Raw genomic sequence first — 19,974 nt, forward strand, 5'->3', positions numbered from 1 at the left:
ATGTGTATGTGTGTGTGGGTGAGTATGTGTGTACATTGTGCCCTCTGTCCAGCAGCACTCAGCTGATACTAGGAGAAACAGTGTCGTGTTCCCTCCTCATCTTCCTCTAATTAGTTTCCCGAAAATCTGTTCATTACGCTGAGAGAAGGAATACTTAACTTATGGATATCTCACAGTGACCCAGATCCACAGGGTATAACGTTGTCTGGCTGATAAATGATCTTCATCTGCCTCCAGTAATTAAGGTGACATTTCACATGTCAGGTTGCCCCTATGCTAATTCTGTGTTATAGATACATGAGGCATATTGGTCTGCTTAAGTTCCTCACACACATACACTCTACATACATTCATTTATTCCTACATACATACATACATACATACACTCTTTCATTCATACATACATACACACATACACTCTTTCATTCATACATACATACACACATACACACACAGACAGACATACATAGATGGAGAAATTAATTTATTCATGCATACATACATTCATAAATACATAGATATATTCATTCATACATACATATATTAATTTATTCATACACACATACATATATACACATGCATACACCCAGAGGTAAATACACACACACACACACACACACACACACACACACACACACACACACACACACACACACACACACACACACACACACACACACACACACACACACACACACATCTGTGTTTCAGCTCCATGGCTTCACATGCATCACTGTTATCATGTTTGAGTTCCATAATCAAATATCGGCCGTCACTTAGTCGCATGTCGATGTAATTCATCTACCTTCAATCTACTGTTATTTAATCAGGGTATTGTCAGGGGCTTTATCCCAGTGGCTCTCTGTATCGGGCCAGCCTTGATATCAGACAGCACCGGGCTTATTGCAGAGCCACTCAAGGCTTCTGTTTCCCTGTGGCTGGGTGTCACATTCACACATTGGAGTAAATTAGCTGTCACCAACGCTTGGCTTGAATGCTGCTGTTATGGCACAGGAATTATTTAGTCTTCGGCCTCGCTGCAGTTTTTCTTCCTTTTCTTTTATTCCCACGTAGCACAGTAGCCTGTTGGCATTTATAGATCACACAGCCACAACGCGTTGCCTAGGGGGCCAATTTAAAGTGGCTTGATCTCCGGATTTTCTTATAGAGAAGGGTTGTAGTGTCAAAAAAGTGTGTGTATATATGTATACATATGTATGTGTATGTGTATATATATATATATAAAAATCTATATTGCAGCTTGCCGTGCGACATGTAATTACTGCAGGAACCACCAAGCTGCTTAATGCTGTCAGAGTAAGAATGTGCTGAAGACGGCCTAAGACCTTGAATGTGCCATTTCTGCTCACTTTTCTTACCAAGGCAAATTACTTCTCAAGTAAACAAGTAATGGATAGGACAAACACAAATACCACTTTCGATTTGTGAAATGATCAAATGATTGTTTTGGTTCCGTACAATAAATTAAACAAACAAGTGATTACATTAATTTGACACCGGGTCACCTAGATCTGTTGTTTAGCGCACAGGCTAAATCTTAAGAATACATTCATATTTAAGCCATACAGCAAAGTTTAACCATAAACAGAGTGTACTGTGTTGTAATGAGTCTGAGATCGACTAATTAGACAGGAGACGTTAATCACACTAATTGAATTAGTGAACAACATTTGGAGAACTTCACTTGGCCGCCAAAACTGTTGAATTCTTTACAACAAATAGATGAAAATCCCAGAGCATAAAGTGATGCAGCAGTGATCCCTGGTGGTGTTTCAAAGTAGCAAATGCTAACATATCGTATAATGTATTTATTACAATAGCAGAACACACAGAGCCACAATGTAAAACATGATTGATGAAATTCAGAAGGACTTCAGTGACAGGACCAACTACTAGATGTGTCTCATTATTTACAGGACATTTCATACAATTGCATTTGCTTCACAGGATAGAATACACCATTTGCTACTGCAATGCTAGTAAGAAACTGACAGTGAAGAGAGGTGCACGTAAGATAAGAAAAAATACTGCAAGACACAAAACCATTAATAGCTCAATAAGTAAACCAATAAAAAAAAAACTTTATTAGAATAATAAACAATGTAGTGTTTCAAACAATAAATATCAGCGTAAGCACTGAAGTGAGTACTTTTACATGTAGACATGTATATATATTGATGACAATTATTTACATGCTGAAGAGGCAACTACAACTAATACCACATTAGGTGTATCGCCACTGTTCAGTTTATAGTGCCTTTACTTCACGACTTAAAAAGGCTGGCTCTCACAGTGTAACCACCATCCTGAATCAAATACCAGCAAAGAACATTGTCATTTCCATTTTAATGTTGTACTTCAGTTAAACTGATCCTAATACTGCTTTACAGTAGCCCCTTTAAGGCCAACTTCTGCTAACATTCGTCCTTCCTTTAAATGGCTTACCCTAAATGTAGAAAGGTTGACCGTGTACATTAGAATGAATTGGCTGTAGGTTGTTGCTTCATTGAAATGCAGATTGTCTTGTACTTGCGCTAGGAAGTAGCTTGTTGATTCCTTAATAAAGGGAATTGTTTTGTCCAATCCGAGCCCTGGCTTCTTCAAAGTGACCTTCAACATAGCACGTTTAATCCTGATCCCTGCAACCTTACTCGGTAGACACCACTGTTGGTGTGTGTGTGTGCTAGTGTGTGTTTGGGGGTGTGTGTCAAGTCTATGTGTGTGTGTGTGTGTGTGTGTGTGTGGGTCCATTGTGTGTGTGTGTGTGTGTGTGTGTGTGTGTGTGTGTCTCCAGCGTGTTTACGTGTATGTGTGTGTATGTGCTTCAACTTGACAAGAAAAACGCTAAATAAATGCAGTTATTATCACACTTCTACAGCGGGGGCCACCTCTCCTCACCCCCCCATAGCGATTCATTCCGTAGTCATATAAAGTCACCCATATCAATATCTAAGAGGAGCCTTAACAGACCACCTCAACACAAGAAAACCTGGCATGCACATACGAACACCGACGTCCGACGTCACATTCAGGGAGGCGGCGGTACGGCCGATCCATAAAGTCACGTGACTCCATTGATCCGGGGGCCGCGACGGAACGGCTCGGAGCGTCTCCAGCCTCCGCCCTTCTGCCCACACGCTCTCCATCCAATCTGACCCGCAGACCCCCCCCCCCCCGTTGCCTGGCAACAGGCGGAGGCTCGGCGTCCGATACGCAGCAGAGGGAAACAGTCAGGGGCTGGCGAGCCGGGTTCCCCCTCAGGACCCGCAGGTCTGAGGGCCCTCGTGTGGGACGCCGCCGGCGGTCTCTCAATAGGAGGGGTGGCGGCCCGGCGAGGCTAGGAGGAGGAGTCCTCCTCCACGCGGTGCAGGGCGTTTCTCCGGAGCAGCGTCTGCAGCGTCTGCACCTCCCGCTCCGTGTCCCTCAGCCTCCTGCGTAGCGTCTCGTTGGTCTCCTGCAGCTTGTGGTTCTCCTGGAGACACACGCAGAAGGGCGGGACGGTCAGGGCCCTTACCTTTTTGTATGCATTTACTTTATATCGGTGGCCCCGGCCTTTGACCTTAGCTGGGCCCCGACATTTAGATTAGTTGAACCACAACCTTTGACCCAAGGTGAATCACAACCCTCGACCTTAGGGGAATCATAACCTTTGACCTTAGGTGAACCACTTCATTGTCATCAAGACCTTTCACAGACTACCTCATATGCAAACGATATAACGTTTATAAATACACATGCAGCAGGGGCTGAGCCAAGGGTGCCTCGTCTCTAACTATTCCTATTACTGCAGGAACGTCAGCAATGCTGCTGATGCTTCCAGTGTGTTTATTAAATTAAAATAAACATCAATGGAAACATATGATGGAATGCACAATGCAAAACTCTTTTTTAAAGGTTGGGTACGCGATTTGCGAAACGCCAGCAGATTTTGAAAATACACAACTCAAATGGTCCTACCCCCTCTCCTTCAACGCTGACTCTGACTCCACCCATTCCAAGTACCTGGACGCGCAATCATGCACGAGCGCGAACAGAGATGCGCGAGAGCGAGCCAGGCTAGCGTAGGTTTTCGTTTAACAACATGGCACTACATTCAGCTGTAAATTGCACCCAGTACCGCGGGAAGTAGGGGTTTTGGGGGTGCTGCAACACCCCCTGTCCGAGGCCCTGTCTTATCACAGAAAACGATCATTTCTAAAAACTCCGGCCAAAGTGGAGATTTCTGAAAACGCCGGTTATGTGTTGTCGTTTCAACGGGGAGAAACGGGATTTTAGGTTCTGAAGCGTCACATTATGCACCAGGAAATGCTTAACGTCTTCTAAATTGTCTTCTACTGCTAGGTCCAAATGTGGATTAACTAGTTCCAGTAGATACCGCAGGATAACAACAAACAGGAGCTTGCTCTGGGTCACGAGCTCTGGGTCACGAGTACTGCACGAAGGGGTCGCGCGCGGGGCGCGGGGGAGGGGGGGAGGGGGAGTGCAGTACGACCGTTTGATTGACGTACTTACTGTCCAATGAAACTCGGTGGCAATGGAAATGATTGGCTGGAGTTTTTCGAGCCCTGCCCGTTCCACAGATGATTGACAAGTTTAATTTTCATGTCAGTACTTCTAACTCAGTGGCTGTAAGCGGGTTATGATAAGGATTTCAAGTAATTTTGCAAAAATGGCCAAAAAAGCGAATCACCTACGCAACCTTTAAATAACAACCCATAATAACATTTTACTGAAAAATATTAATAATTGTCAATGATCTCTATATATATATATATATTATATATATATATTGTTTCTATTATTGTAAACTTAACTTCAGGTAACAAATCCTGCATACAGTACCCTCACGTACCACCTGTGGTTCCCAGTTCCACAGGTGGAAAAACCCTGCTGTAGATGCCAGACGTTATAGAATGAAATATAATCATATTGTAGGACGTTCAGTTTCAGTTCTTTAGTTTGTGTGGAGCAGTTCCCTGTTTCAGAATAGAATAAGAAGTTCATGTCTCTCGTTCTTTCTGCATTGATGTACTACAGAGGCTACGCTTACAATGGAAATATATATTCTATTGGCGGAAGTTCAGTTCCGGTTCCAGCAGCAGTTCAAGTTAATCCGCTGGTCGGCCGTAGTTCCCTGTTCCTGTCCACCGCCACACGTCACCAAAAGCAGAACATCTTTGTTCCAGAAAGCACACAAACCACGCTGCAAACCACACAGGTTTACTTTCCTATACAGGGTTACACATACACGTACAGATACACAAAACACTTCTCTCACCTAAAGTACATTTAGATGACTCTTTTATCCACAGCGACTTACAACGGTTCATACATTCATACACCGACGGCAGCGTCGACCACGCATGGCGAAGGCCAGCTCGTCGTGAGCAGTTAGGGTGAGGTGTCAGGGACACCTCGACACTCTGAGGGGGCCCCAGCCGGGGATCGAAGTCAACATTATCTACCTCCTGAGTTAAGCCGAAGTAAGCAACCTACACCTTTATTTACGTGCACAACCACACACACACACACACACACACACACACACACACACACACACACACACACACACACACACACACACACAACCACACTGTAGGCCACCACCGAGCTGGGTCTCACCGTCTCCAGCTCCTCCACGCCCGGTTTGCGGTCCTCCTGCTCCGGGGACCGCTGCACGGTGGACGCCCGGTTCTCCCACTTGGCGTAGGAGCGCTTCTTACGCTGCGGCACGGGGCTGGGGCAGGGGGGAAGGGCGGGCGGGGTGGGCAACAGGAAGAACGGCTGAGGGCGGCCGCCGTCGGCCTGGGGGGAGGTGGGCGTGGCGGTGGTGGCGGCGGCGGCGGCGGTGGAGGAGAGGGAGGGCCACTCTGTTTGGGTGCCACTGTGGACCCTCTGGTGCCTCAGTATCAGCGGGGGCAGCTGCACCGGGGACCCTGGGCTCCACTCCCGGGTCTCGTCTGGCGGGTAGGGGAAGGGCCCGTCCTCCGAGCCTGGGGCGAGACGCAAAGGGTGAACTTCATTCACTTTGAACGGGGACCCTAGCTTTAACACAAGGGGGGACGCTTTAACAGGTACAGATGGTGTACGTGTATTTAATGCATCATTCAAATTATTGAACACTTTCAATTTTATTTGCATATTCATTTACTTTTTTTTTCTTTTCTTTTTTTACAATTGAAGGATTTTCTTTTTTTTTCACTACTTTTCTGCCACCAGATGGCACTAACCACTAACTTGTATCTACTGATTAATGCCAGTTGGATGACACTAGCCTAGCTCTCCAACATCGCACAATTGTATCTGATTTTTTATTTTGTGAGTTTTTGTTTGTGTATCTGTTGTGCGCCCCACATCCACGGCAACACCACTTCACCTACCTTCCGGGACCCCTGTTGTTACAGGGGTCAGGCTGGGGCTCGGGCTGTCGCTTGCACACGCCCCTTTCGCGTTCTTCTTGCACTCGAAGGCCACCTGGTCCTTGCACAGCTTGTGGCAGTTCATCCCACAGTCTGTGCAGCCAAAGGAATGCAAACAAGTTACAGCAAGCACAGAAGCCCTAGGTTCAGCAGCATGCATGCAAATGCACATCACATGTTAACCGAAAGTTAATAGTGCACACTGCAACACAAAGCAGTTCTCCTTTGCCTGCCTGCTGCCGTGTCAAGACAAACGTTTTGAGGGCAAATTTTGAGTAAAAGAAAAAACAATGTGGTCGGGTCTGCAGAGAGCGTTTCTTACATGTGCAGCTAATGTTTGCTATAGAAGTGTGCAAAAGAGAAACCACATGCTGTTCCCTGCCCTTAAGGTATCCCCCCCCGCCCCTCTACCTGCGTCTTGGTTTCGACATGCAGTTGTGTGAACTCTCTGTGTCTGATCTGTGGCCAACTGATGACAGCAAATGGAGCACGCATTCTAGTAGTTGGTTGTCTCGAGCAACATTGATGCAATAATGTAACTTTTACCTTTGCATCTGTAGCCTTGTTTAATGACGCCCCACAACTGTGAAGGAGGAAAGTGCAACATTTGTTTAAGATAACAGTCAGACAATATACGGTAAGGGATGTTTTAATGCTTTACGTTATCAAAACACAAACATAAACCAAAAATGAATGAATATCTGTTTTTAGAGAGAGAGAGAGAGAGAGAGAGAGAGAGAGAGAGAGAGAGAGAGAGAGAGAGAGAGAGAGAAAAAGAGAGAGAGAGAAAGAGAAATAGAGTGAGAGAGAAATAGAGAAAAATAGAGACAGCGTGCGAGAGAGAGAACTTCCTCAGAGCTATTAATGATCTCCTCATGCATGCTGGTTGTAACAAACATCTTTGTGTTTGTTTTTGCAGTAGACTCACGAATCCTGAACAGTTGTCACAGAAGGTGGGCTTCATGTACGTGGTCTCCTGGAAGTTGTGGACGAAGCCCAGGCCCAGCTTGGAGCAGATGACACTGGCTCTCATGAAGTAGGCAGTGATCTCATCTCGGCTGATGAGGCCTTCCCTGGACAATCACAACATGTTAGCATTCACCACGAAGTCCACTATCAATAGCAGCGAATCCTAGCTAGCAATTCTTTAGGAAAATCAGAGGACATATTTTTTATCAAATTTTATTGAGGACAGAAAAGTGTACTATATATAAAACAGGTACTTCAGTTCGGATTCATTGCACATTATCATTAATTGCATTGCTCACATTCCGCCCCTCGTGCAATACCCTCCTGATGATGTTTCCACTAATCTGTCCCTCTTCATGTTGGATTTGCACTCCAGAGCAGCATGTCGCGGTGTAAAGCCTTCACCGCGATCAGCACACTCGACTCAGAGCTCGCATGAGAGCGGCGGAGCTGCTGTCTACAGGTGCTGAGTATGCTAAGTTGGGGTGCCTTTTTGATGTTTCTTTATTTCCTGTTGCTTCACTCCACGCTACAGATTTAACTTCGGTTTCCTCTAAGACAGACCTCCAGACGAGTGAACACACACACAGACAGACAGACGGACAACGTGACCCGTCGGGCCCTATGTGGGGTAACAGCGCAACTTACTTCTCTTTGTCCATGACACAGAAGGAGAAGGGAAAGCTGGCTGCGATTTTCTCAAAGTCGTCCTGGCAGATGAAGCCGTTCTGGTCGTGGTCGTAGTTCTTGAAAACGGACTGTGTGGAGAAACACACGCGTGTCAAAGGGGCCACTGTCATTCTTCTCTGTGAATCGTCGGCGTAACAATGGCCCCCAAACACAGAGTACATGTGCGCTCTATTCTTGACACGGCCGAACCCGAGGGCAGCCCAATGGTTAGGTGAAATGATTGCGCTTATGCAACCAACATCACCGGGTTATTGTTGCCGAGGCTTCAGCGGGGAAAAAAAAAAGGCACTCACGTCCACCATTCTCTGCACATGTTTGCTGATGGTCCGCGGATCTGGTTTGGGGGCTACTCCCGGGGCCCAGTCCACTACCATTGGGGGTCTAGATGGCGTGACGGGCTGAGGGACAAAACAACAAAAACCCATAAACCCCCAAGCGACACAAAACCCATTCATCGCCCCAACCTTGAGCAGGTGAACAAACTGTTTGTTATTTTCTGTCGTTAATAGAACACAATTTGGAATCATTATATTGTACTGAATCCAGCCTCGCAAAGAAAAACAACCCAATACACCACAAAGTGATGTTTGGAGCAGAATAATCAGCTACATTGTTTTACAGATAGCAGGAGAAGAGGATGGAGTGTGAGCGGGGCGGCTGCTGATGTCTGGGACTCACGGGCGCCTTGCAGTTCTTGGGCTCTCTTGCGTAGGACAGCTCGTAAATGTCATCCTCTGTGTAGTACAGGTCCAGGGACAGCTGGGGGGCCACAGAGGTTATCAAGTTGAACCAGAGTGAGTACTTTAGGGTACTGAAACATCGCTGTCGCTCGCGCCTCGCTTAAAGCACAACCCTTAAGGTCAAACTAACTCTGTGTGTTTCCGAGTGTTGAAACTAAACAAAAATCCATTCTATCTATTCAACAGAAAACTCACACATATGACCTCTATTATTGATTCCATACTACCTAATCCCTATCACCCAAAGCAGTAATAGCAACAACACTAACAGGCAGGTAGGAGCGAAGGCGTCTCGCTCTCGTCGGGACACAAACCGAGGAACCATCTCGCCCTTGAACACTGAACACCGAACACCCACCCCCACACTCCAATGGCCGGCCTACCGTGAGCAGGTGCACAAGGTCCTTGTTGGCGTCCAGCCGGGGCGGGGTCTGCTGCAGCTGGATCAGCTCGTGGATGTGGCTGTAGAGCGCCTGCAGCTTCTGCACGTTCACCTTGTCGTCCTCCACATAGTCCGACATGGCCTCGTTGACGGAGATCAGGTCCTTCAGGTGCACGCCCATTATGGGGATCTTGAAACCTGCACACCTGCCGTAGGCCTGTCTATAGTTGTCATAGTTCCTACAGGACGACAGCAGGTCTGTCATCTCATTCAGGACCTAGTGACACCGACACCGTTGTTTGAGTGAGTTGGCTCATTTGTCATTCGTCGTTTGATTTCTTTCAGATGAAAAAAGCTCTTTTGGTCCATTTGTTCTCTGAGGTAAATCCACACATTCATTTGAGGATGTATTGGTGATTGTGATCGGTGGTGTACCTTGGTGACCTCGCTGGATACGTGTGCGCTCGTGTCCTTCAGCCTGGAGATGGAACTGTGACACAGGCCTCCCACCACCGCCATTAGTGTGTTGAAGTTGAGAATAAGATGGAGGCACTGGTAATTACATGTGGACAACACACACACACACACACACACACACACACACACACACACACACACACACACACACACACACACACACACACACACACACACACACACACATACACACTCTCACACACACACACACACACACACACAAATCACAAACAAACTCTGACTAGGTAGTTGCATAATCAACCAACATGTCGTTACATAAGCCACTTAAAGTGCTGGCTGCTTTCTACTGAATTGCCCATCGCATTTAATAAATAAATATATATACTTTTTTTTTCATTTTTTGGGGGGGGAGAGCTTTTGAGTGTCTTTCCTGCTCTCTTATTGACGCTACGCTCAGAGCGCTAAAATCTTTTCAACAGCTCTGAGTGGGCTGTAGTGGGCAGAACGCGACCGGCACAGGCAAACTACTGCAGGGGATAAGCCAGATGAAAATAATGTGATGGCCGGCCATACTCATCAAACAAAGGGGTCATCATCACCGGTATCCATATCCGTTACCATGGCATCCATAACCACTCAGCTTGGCTCATCTTATTCCAAACTACTAATGTGCATGTTTGAATGAACAGGGCTGGCTTTAACTCTCTCAAAGCGCCTGCTACGACGTACTCCTGCTATTATACGACTCTTAAAATAGCTTGTCACTTGGGGTGCCGGGGAATCATTACCAACCCTTTAATCTGCCACGCTCTTTTCACTACGCGGGTCGTGACCGTGGGTCTTCGACGTGAAAGTGACATACGGTGTGTGGAAACAGGTGCAGGCCGCGAGCGCCCTCTTTCACACGCAGCGCAGCGGACAGGAAAAGAAACTACAATGAGGTTTGCTTGAAGGCAGCCTACCTTGGCCACGTGAATAAACTTGGTGAAAACCTCCGCTCTCAGCTGAGCTGTAGGCCTGCTCAGCACCATGAGCTGCACCCACTGGGAGATACCATTACACAGAGCGATGGAACGTTCCATGGCGGGGATGTCCTTCATGCAGCAGCTGCGGATGTAGCTCTGGTAGTCGACAAACTGGAACAGAATGAAAATAAAACGCTGGGTGTTTTACCAGCCGCCTGAAAATGCAATGCAGTGGTTGTTTCTGATTCCAATCAGCCACAAGCCAGTTACACTTCTGAGTACCTCTTGACATATGGATGATGTTGCTTTTCCTGTGGTTTAACAAACTTGTCTAGAACGGTTTAGTCCATTACAAAATAGCCTCGACCTAAACCACAACTTTGAGATCGATATCAAAACGACAGTGACATCAGTGACGCTCCTCATCACAACTAAGTAAAGAAAGCAAAACCAGTAAACAAGAAAGTATATTTTGGTATCTGGAACAAAGGTACGGGGGAATATTTATGAAAACCACATTCTATTTATAGCATTTATAGTAATAACCTAATCATTTCCATAGAAAGTGCAAAGGCGAATATGTGGTAGTGAAAACGTGTTTATACTCACAGATATCCTGCAGAAGGACTTGAACTCCAGGAAGGTGAGGTGTTCAGCCAACTCGATGGGCTCCAGGTGGTCGAAGAGAAGAGATACCTTCCTCTTCTTGCTGCAGTTTGCCTTAATCTTCTGGCTGGCCTTCAACGACCAGTCTCGCTCCCTTCACACACACAGCGACTACAAATCAAGAAGGGTCCTACCAGGCTGCACTGACCACTAGGTTGTGTTGGAAAGGGCCCATGCTAGGTTAGGAAACTTTCACACTACTATTCTCCTGAGATGTTCTCATCTTTTGAGCCCTTTTCTCCATCAACTGTGTGTGTCTCTCTGTGTGTGTTTGTATGCATGTCATTGTATGTGTCTGTATTCTTATAAATAACACCAGAGAAAGAAATCAAGCTTGTTCAAATTGGCATAAAAGGTACTTCATAGACCAAAACTAGTTAAACCTTGCATAACAGTTAAAAGGCAGACATTTTTCCGTTGATAAATCTTAACACATTTGTATCATATTTATTTAGTTAAAGTTGAATTAAATATCTGTCCTCGACTACATGGCAGATCTCCAGTAGGTGGAACCTCCTTAGTTCTGTATAACTCACATCCACTTGGTCTCCAGGAGTGGAGCCAAATGATCCTGTCCTAGGTCTCGGATCAGCTCCTGGAACTGCTCCAGGCTGTCGGACAGGCTGCTGTGCAACCGGAACATCATCCAGAACTCCTGGATCCAGAACCTAGACGGGGCCCGGTTCACAGCGTCAGACCGATCAACCACCAGGACCTTCTCTGAACACATCAGCGACACATGTGGAGATGATCGACCATCATGAGAGCACGGGAACCCACCTGACCAGGTAGCATATCCTCTGGCACTCGGCGGGCTGTTCGTTGTCCATCGCCGTTTTGAACGTAACCATGGAAGTTAAGGAAGGAATCAGAGAGGAATCGCTGTGACGCGTGTCGCTGTTCCCTCGGCTGTTTCGACTCATTACTCAGCATGGCTCATCGTTCAAACGTAAAGAGCGAGCCCAAACTCCGACCGGACATGAGGTTCCGTCGTGAAGGCTAGACGTAGAAGCGTCCAGAAGAGATACTGCTTTGCGATCTGCATTTGCATGATACAGCCTTAATCTGGAATAAACACACTGGAACGAGGACACTCAAGGCCTTATCCCATCTTACACTCCATGTCATAAGCACTTCAAAACGATCAGACCGCTAAGGCAACCGCCCGTTGATCGGAGACTCTCAACCGTTTACTTTCCCTACAAAACATGTGTTTAAAAATACACTGACACCGTGGCTCTGGATTGGCAGGAATCAGCTTGAAGTGATGCGCACATGAGAGAAGAAAAAAAGCTAATTGCGTCATGAGAGCAGAAGTACTGCCTACGCCTTTCCTGGTTGTCAGTCTGCCATGCAGGCTGCTTACTGGCCCCCCTAGTCTCTTTTCTTGATCAGCCTGTTCATCGTCTTTCTGTCCCGGGCCATAGATTGAGGAGGGTTGGATAGAGCTAAACAGGGGGATTTTGGGCTAACCACTTTGTTCTGGGCTTATGCAGGTTAAATACGGGCGCTGCTCGAACAGCCTTTTCAGGTCCTTGATGAGGAGTGTGATTGTGGGTTTGCATGTAAGTGGATGAAGGGGACTTGGGTAAAGGTACAGGGGTGAGTGATACATTACTATGGGAACCCTGGAGGCGTACATGCGAAGGCCGGTCAAATGATCTGAGAAGGCTTTCTGAGGCCACGGCTGAATCGAAGCAATCATAGGGCACAGGCCATGAATTGAAATTATAATTTTTTTTTCCATCTAAATCTAAATTGAGTATTATCATTTTTCAATGGGTCATTTTAAATATTCTACAATATGGAAATCCCGGAGGACCCATTCCCCTGGAACATCAGGAGACGTCCATTGGTGAGAACGGAGGTGAAAACCGAGAACTAAACACATGCGCTGTAACAATTGACAGCTATGGCTACAATCTGACGCTGCCTATCAAGTTTTCACAGCATAAGCGACCATGGCAGATTCGCTTGTAAACCCAAGTGTGAGTTTGATAGGCCGTTGCCACTGACAACCAGATGGAACTAGCACACGACCAGGGCAGTTCCAGTCCCTGGCTTTATTTCTGTACTGATACTCCGTACTGCATCCACGTCAAACCGCCTGTTGCCTTCATCTAAAAATAAAGGCGATTGTACATTAGATGACACACGTTCACGGGTGATTTTTAAGGATATAGGGTTGTGAGTTTGTCCATGAGGTCGCTGGAGGACATGAGAAGACGGTGCATGGTGAGGGTAATGTTCAACAGGTGGCTGCTCCCACATACACCATCTGAGTCTGTAAAAAAAAAAGAGGAGAAAGATCAGCCAATCTGCTCCATGCTAAAGAGAGCAGTGGCCATTAACCGATCACATACACATGGGTTAAATATTAACATCTCAGAAACATGCAGCGTCTTTGCTATGAACATGACTTGTCTGTCCCTCATTGTCTGAAAGATAAATGTCTGATTTCTTAAGTTTAGGCTGAGTTAGCAAAGTGTCATAAATTATATAATACTATACTTTGCTATAAATTACTAAAATATATTTGGATAAATTATATCTTTAGGCCCTTTTACGATATGAAAAGTTAATATATGTGTTGATAATATATATAAATATGAACACATTGAACGATTTAATCAATCGTTAATTGATCCAAATAGTTTACTAATCTTCCTCTGTCTTCTGAAGCAGAGTGTGTCCGTGCTCTTCTGAAATGCATTATTATTTGAACTCCTTCATGTGTGAAAGTGCTGTGGTGAATTAAGTGCTCCAACTTAAAGGTGAGGGTCCGGCTTAGTGCTAAGTGACTGTCGGTGCTCTCAGGAGAACGTGCCTAAGTAAGTGCAGCCAAGCGCCAGGTGAGAAGACCCTTAATCGTCTAGACAGCGGGTCGTATCTTAATGCCACCAAGGACGGTACAGGTTTCCATGTTCCCTTTTTTAAACCACATCACCTTGGAAATGGCACAGATGCCATGGCAACCTGCTGGGCTTTAATCTGTTGTTATCTACATGCGGCAGGTCGTAGCGGGAGCTGACTAGCGCTGCCCTCGTATCCTGCGTCGGGGCGTGTTGCTGTTTTTGTCACGCTACCGACACGACCTCAAGCCAGCGAACGGCGCTGAAATCACCTCTCCTGGTGAGTAAACACACACAAACAATCCAGTGGCAGGTCGTGTTCTGTCCTGCTCTTTCCCACCGGATTCTTCTGAGCTGTGTTCTGTCTTACTTTGTTTTTTGGTGAATTGCATGATGTCACAAAGCCAAACATTTGTTTGTTTGTTCCTCCTAACAGTTGCCATGAAGCACAATGACGCATTTAATCAAAACTTGTCACGCAAAAATCCCCGTAGTGGTTTTGTTTCTGTTTGTTTTTGTGCGCCGGGAACAAAAGCTTTACACAAAAGCTTGTGTCCTATAGAGGGAAAAAAAGAAAAAAGTGAGACGATGCACGAAGGCCCCACTTTGCAGCGCCAGAACCACACGATATGAATCGGTGATAATACGAGGGAGCCGTTCATCACCAGGTTAACACTGAGCTTTGCTAGATAAATTGCAACATTCTTTTTTTCACAACTTTCCTAACGCACACCTTCCCTCCCTATGCCGTGGGGGTTAATCACCAAAGGAAATCCCACAGCCTTTAGTCACTGGCCCACATTAGGAAAACCATCCGTCGCTATGCAAGGACAGCGGCGTGTGATAGCAAAAACACCCGTGCAGGGTGTGTTCCCGGCATAACAGTGGTGTTATCTTAGGCCTTCATCAACTGTTCCAACCTTTCCAACCCGCGTATGAGGCTTTTCCGTGTTTTGACAAGGCAGCACTGGAATGGATGATCCCTTTGTTTTAAAAACACCACCCAAGTTAGACCATTATCTTCCTGCTGGTGGACAGATTTAGGGACCATGGTATCGCCACATTCACAGATAAGAACTTGGTTAAAAAAAAAAAAAAAAAACACATCTGTTGAGAAACCTTCAAACATAGTACAACATAGTTCCAGAGAGAGAGAGAGAGAGAGAGAGAGAGAGAGAGAGAGAGAGAGAGAGAGAGAGAGAGAGAGAGAGAGAGAGAGAGAGAGAGAGAGAGAGAGAGGGAGGGAGAGCACAGAGAGAGAGAGAGAGAGAGAGAGAGAGAGAGAGAGAGAGAGAGAGAGAGAGAGAGAGAGAGAGAGAGAGAGGGAGAGAGAGAGAGAGGGAGAGCACAGAGAGAGAGAGAGAGAGAGAGAGAGAGACGGCAAGCAATATATATAGAGAGAGGGAGTGAGAAAAGAGAAAAAGTACGAGAGAGAGAGAGAGAGAGAGAGAGAGAGAGAGAGAGAGAGAGAGAGAGAGAGAGAGAGAGAGAGAGAGAGAGAGAGTTGGTGATGTCAATGGCTATTGATCGCCAGTGGTAGAATGCTCTGCATTTCAAAGCGGGCCAAGCATCTAAGCATGGCCGTTTGGGGAGGCTGACCTTTGTGCCCGCTCCCCGGCTTGAAGTAGCCATCCTTCTAATCCTTCAAATGGCTCCTACGTCTATGTGCTCTAACATTTGAAAAGGGGGCCATGGGCCGAGGGACCTCAGGGGGGATCGCCTGTGATGTGGAGCCCGACTAGTGCAGTTGTGTGGCCTGCACTGTACACAGTATTATGATTTAGCATCCAAACTGAGCATATATCATTACCAAGCACATCTTCTAATTATTTACATGATACATGTTAAGAAAAGATGCGTTAAAAGGAAAAAAACAAATGCTACACATTGCCTAAATGCGTCCTTCTATGTGTTTACAATATGGTTACGATGCAACGGCCATGTCGCGCACGTGCACGCTCGGAATACACAGCGTGGTTCCCACACGACAATGCCATTCTACCGACCGACAGATAAAACATAATTATGACATGTCACTCTATTTCCAGTCCATTGTGCCACCTCTCCGTTTCTCCCGCTTCACTTTTGTAGCCTGGCAACGGCGATTTGAAAGCTTGCCTCTTGAAAGCCATAATCACCATAAGTCTGAGAGCACTTGAGTTATCTTAGTAAAAAAAAAACACGATCTACACTTGAATGATCCACTGTAGCCTTCTGCCTACTTTACTTTTTTTATTTATTTAAATGTATGATATGGCTCATTTGTCCTATGGAATCGATTTTAATCAATACAAAGGCGAATGAAGTGTACAATTCATCGCTGGTATTACCATTAGCAGTTAAACAATCAAGCAGTAAACAGCACAACTAACAATCATACGACAAAACCACAAAACCTTGCTTACAAATTGAACTTTTCTTTTTGCTTAATTTCGGTAAAAGTGACTGTATATTCAAAACCAGCAAACGCTATGTAAAGTGACCTTTAAATAGTGGTTATCCGAATGTTACTGTTTAAATACTTGAAATTGAAGTAGCAAAAACACATGATGGGATGACCTTATTTCAACAGAATTATCATCGCCTTTTACATCCTCATTCTCAGTTTAAATGTCAGTCTATTAAAGCAGTCCAATGAACCGAATCTCCCACATGTCATATGAATGTTAGGGAATGGGTCAACCAAACAATTGTTGGCGCTTAGCATTTGATTCTATTCTTTGAACATCCTTGTAGTGTACGGATTGATCACAGTACGGACAGCAATATATTGTTTATCTTTCTTGTGACAAACGTAGTTATGGAAGTCTCTTGGGATAAAAGCGTCTGCTAAATGCCATAAATGTAAATGTAAATATAATATTAAAGTGTAAGAGGGTTAAATAAAACATTTTACAGCCACACAGTATCTCCACAAAGCCACCCTCTCACCTCCCGGTCCAAGCCATCCACCAGAACAAATAAAAACAGACAGCGTGCCGTTGACGTACCAAAGGTCAGCAAGCAGGCCTGCAGGAGCTCCTCCCAGCTGGCCCCTTTGTTGAGGTGTCCCAGGGGGGGCGTGACGCTCTTGCCCTGGGTCACCTGCTGGCCGGGGCTGGGCCGGTGGAACCTCTGAGCCAGGCCAGGAGGAGAGACCCGGGGCCTGGGGCTGGTACCCACGGTCGACCGCCTTGGTGCACAGAGAGAGGGAATCAGGCTTTAGAGAAGGTTTGTGTGTGTGTGTGTGTGTGGGGTGTGTGTGTGTGTGTGTGTGTGTGTGTGTGTGTGTGTGTGTGTGTGTGTGTGTGTGTGTGTGTGTGTGTGTGTGTGTGTGTGTGTGTGTGTGTGTGTGTGTGTGTGTGTGTGTGTTTGCGTCTGTCTGTGTGTATCTCTGACTGTTGAGATACTTGATTGAGTGTGTTTGCAAAGTAAAAAGTGCATGTGTTAGAGAGAATAAAAATAGTTTATGACACTATTCAGAAGGAAATATGTTTTAAATCTGATTTTGTGTGTGTGTGTGTGTGTGTGTGTGTGTGTGTGTGTGTGTGTGTGTGTGTGTGTGTGTGTGTGTGTGTGTGTGTGTGTGTGTGTGTTCTTTTGTGTGTCTGTCTGCGTGCGTGCGAATAACTATAGGCTACTGGAAACAATAATGTACATTTTAAATTGGAAACAATAGTTTACATTTTGTATCTAAAACATAAAGCTATGATTTAAGCATCGATACTAACACGTTGGAGTGGAGCTGTGCTATTCATTGTTCGCATTTCCTTCCTTTTAGAAGGGAAACATTTTTGTGCGGATATCCAGAGCTCCACTCTGAAGTGACCGGTAAGAACAACAATACAGTAGGCTGCACCGACTGGGATTATAAAGTGTCAATGCATGAACACGATAAACATAGCCTACAAGTTTAGGTTTCAGAATGAGACAAATACACAAGGCTTTAACAAAAGATGTAAAACATAATTATGTCCTTTAAATTCACCATGAAAAGACGAGGAAAGCCTGCTTTTCTATACACTGTCACAAACGCAATGGCTAATTAAAAAATGTTAATGACTCTAATCACTTTAAAATCTATCTTTATCCTCAAACATGTTCACACTCTCTCTAAACGATTTTTTTTTTTTTTTTGTTTCACAAAAGTCCGATCAAAAAATTACTTACGGGTGTTCCTTCTCCTTCCCCTCGTTTGCTGAGATATTTCCATTGGCGCTGTTTTCTTTGGACTGGCCTCCCATCGCGAGGTACTGGGCGACGAGCGGCTGCACGAGGCTGTCCATCTGGCTCCTCTTCCGCGGGTGCATTTCATAGCTCGCGCGGCTGGACGTGCGACCGTGCCCCGGCGGTGAGCTCACCATTGTTCTGACTCGTCACTGAAGAAGAGGAGGAAGAGGAGGACACGCATGAAGGTGCACCGCTCCGTCTGAGTGGGCGGGAAGCGCACTTGAACAAGTTGGGTGGTGACGTACGCAATTCGATGGCCATCATGTATTCCTGTGTGTGAAGTGGTGGCCGCTCATCTCCCACCGTCCATGTCTATTTCCGAGAACAGCCTACTTTGTTCTACATGGCTTGTTGTGTGATCAACTTAAATAATGTCACCTTAGTGTTTGTGTCGGATGCGTTTTCTTTGTATTGGCCCCCAGTCTATGAACCCCCCTTTATAGTCCTACATTATAAACAATTGTGTGGGCCTGTCTGAGCCTCTCAGAACAGGAAAGGGTGGTCCTTCGCATCTGTCAATGGCTAGACGGGCATTACCTTAAACGTGGAACTATGACATGCTCTTTGTAGGATATAAGACTGATATAAGTTTCAGGTGTAGCCTGACTCCTTTTTGAGTTCTGCTTTGAGCCTTTAACCACATCATGGATATCAAAAAACGGAATATGTATGCATAGACTCAAGTTTATCCAGACAACATGTTTAAAGCCCATATCGATCAAAACGTATGTCCATTTGAGCATGAAGTAGCCCTTAATCTCTACAACTTTATAAACCTACCAAAACCATTAAACAAAAAAAAGAAAAAGGAAACAAACCTATCCTAGGTTCGTTTTTTTTTTTTTGCTCAGGTAGGGTATTGAGTGTGTAATAATTGTAATTACACTGAATAGGCTTGTATAAGGGAAAACAACGCAACACAGTGTACAGCCAGTTTTGATAAACACTGGGTTGTGTGTGTGTGTGTGTGTGTGTGTGTGTGTGTGTGTGTGTGTGTGTGTGTGTGTGTGTGTGTGTGTGTGTGTGTGTGTGTGAGCAACATCCGCAAGAACTCCAGTGAGGTCTGCCCCATACACTCCCTCTGATAAAGTAACACCCTCGTCTGGAAATGAACAATGCGTGACTTCAGCTGTGTTTCCGTCAAGAGTACATATCAGCCCGCTATCTCTCCAAGATATAGTGGACCACTCCCTCCCTGACACCACTCAAACCCTTGGCTTGCCACTATGATTTAGACCGACACACTGGACATTACATTGCACACTCTGCACATGTGTGTATAGGCACGTTATAATCAGGGCTTCTATTACATGTTTGAATATAGAGCTTTTGGTGATAGTGTGGAATCAATAGGCCTATTGTGATTCATGGTTAGTTGTAGCTTGATCATTCTCCTGTATTATTCTCTTATGTGTGATGACTGGAAAAAAAAACACATGAGGAAACCTAAAGGATTGTTTCATTCTACACAATTATTCAAGTGGCTTTTTCACAATTTAACTAGTTTTCCACGAGTCTCTGGAGTATTTTTTATAAAACACATCTTCTTTTAAGGGACAATAAGGTTTAGGTATTGGGATCGAACAGCTTATCGATCTCTTGAGCTACTGCCAGGTATGTTTA

The 19,974-nt window shown here is 45.4% G+C and overlaps 1 protein-coding gene across 2 annotated transcripts; it reads right to left on the reverse strand.

Moving 5' to 3' along the window:
- Positions 1–727: 727 nt before the first annotated feature.
- LOC130382425 (RAS guanyl-releasing protein 1-like) lies at positions 728–18,806 on the reverse strand. 2 transcript variants are annotated; one of them, XM_056590157.1, is made up of 18 exons: positions 18,597–18,806; positions 18,292–18,500; positions 17,133–17,314; positions 13,472–13,574; positions 12,071–12,133; positions 11,827–11,958; positions 11,234–11,384; positions 10,622–10,795; positions 9,657–9,773; positions 9,223–9,498; positions 8,778–8,858; positions 8,393–8,497; positions 8,058–8,167; positions 7,369–7,513; positions 6,987–7,023; positions 6,402–6,533; positions 5,644–6,014; positions 728–3,493 (listed from the first exon to the last, which is right to left on the reverse strand). In XM_056590157.1, the coding sequence occupies exons 2-18, from the start codon at positions 18,483–18,485 to the stop codon at positions 3,359–3,361; spliced, it is 2,508 nt and encodes an 835-aa protein (XP_056446132.1). In that variant the 5' UTR covers positions 18,486–18,500; positions 18,597–18,806; the 3' UTR covers positions 728–3,358. The 2 variants fall into 2 exon arrangements, with proteins under 2 accessions (XP_056446132.1, XP_056446131.1); XM_056590156.1 differs by having other exon boundaries at positions 18,292–18,806.
- Positions 18,807–19,974: the final 1,168 nt, after the last annotated feature.

Source organism: Gadus chalcogrammus, chromosome 5, assembly GCF_026213295.1.
Source record: "Gadus chalcogrammus isolate NIFS_2021 chromosome 5, NIFS_Gcha_1.0, whole genome shotgun sequence".
Taxonomy (NCBI): Eukaryota; Metazoa; Chordata; class Actinopteri; order Gadiformes; family Gadidae; genus Gadus; species Gadus chalcogrammus.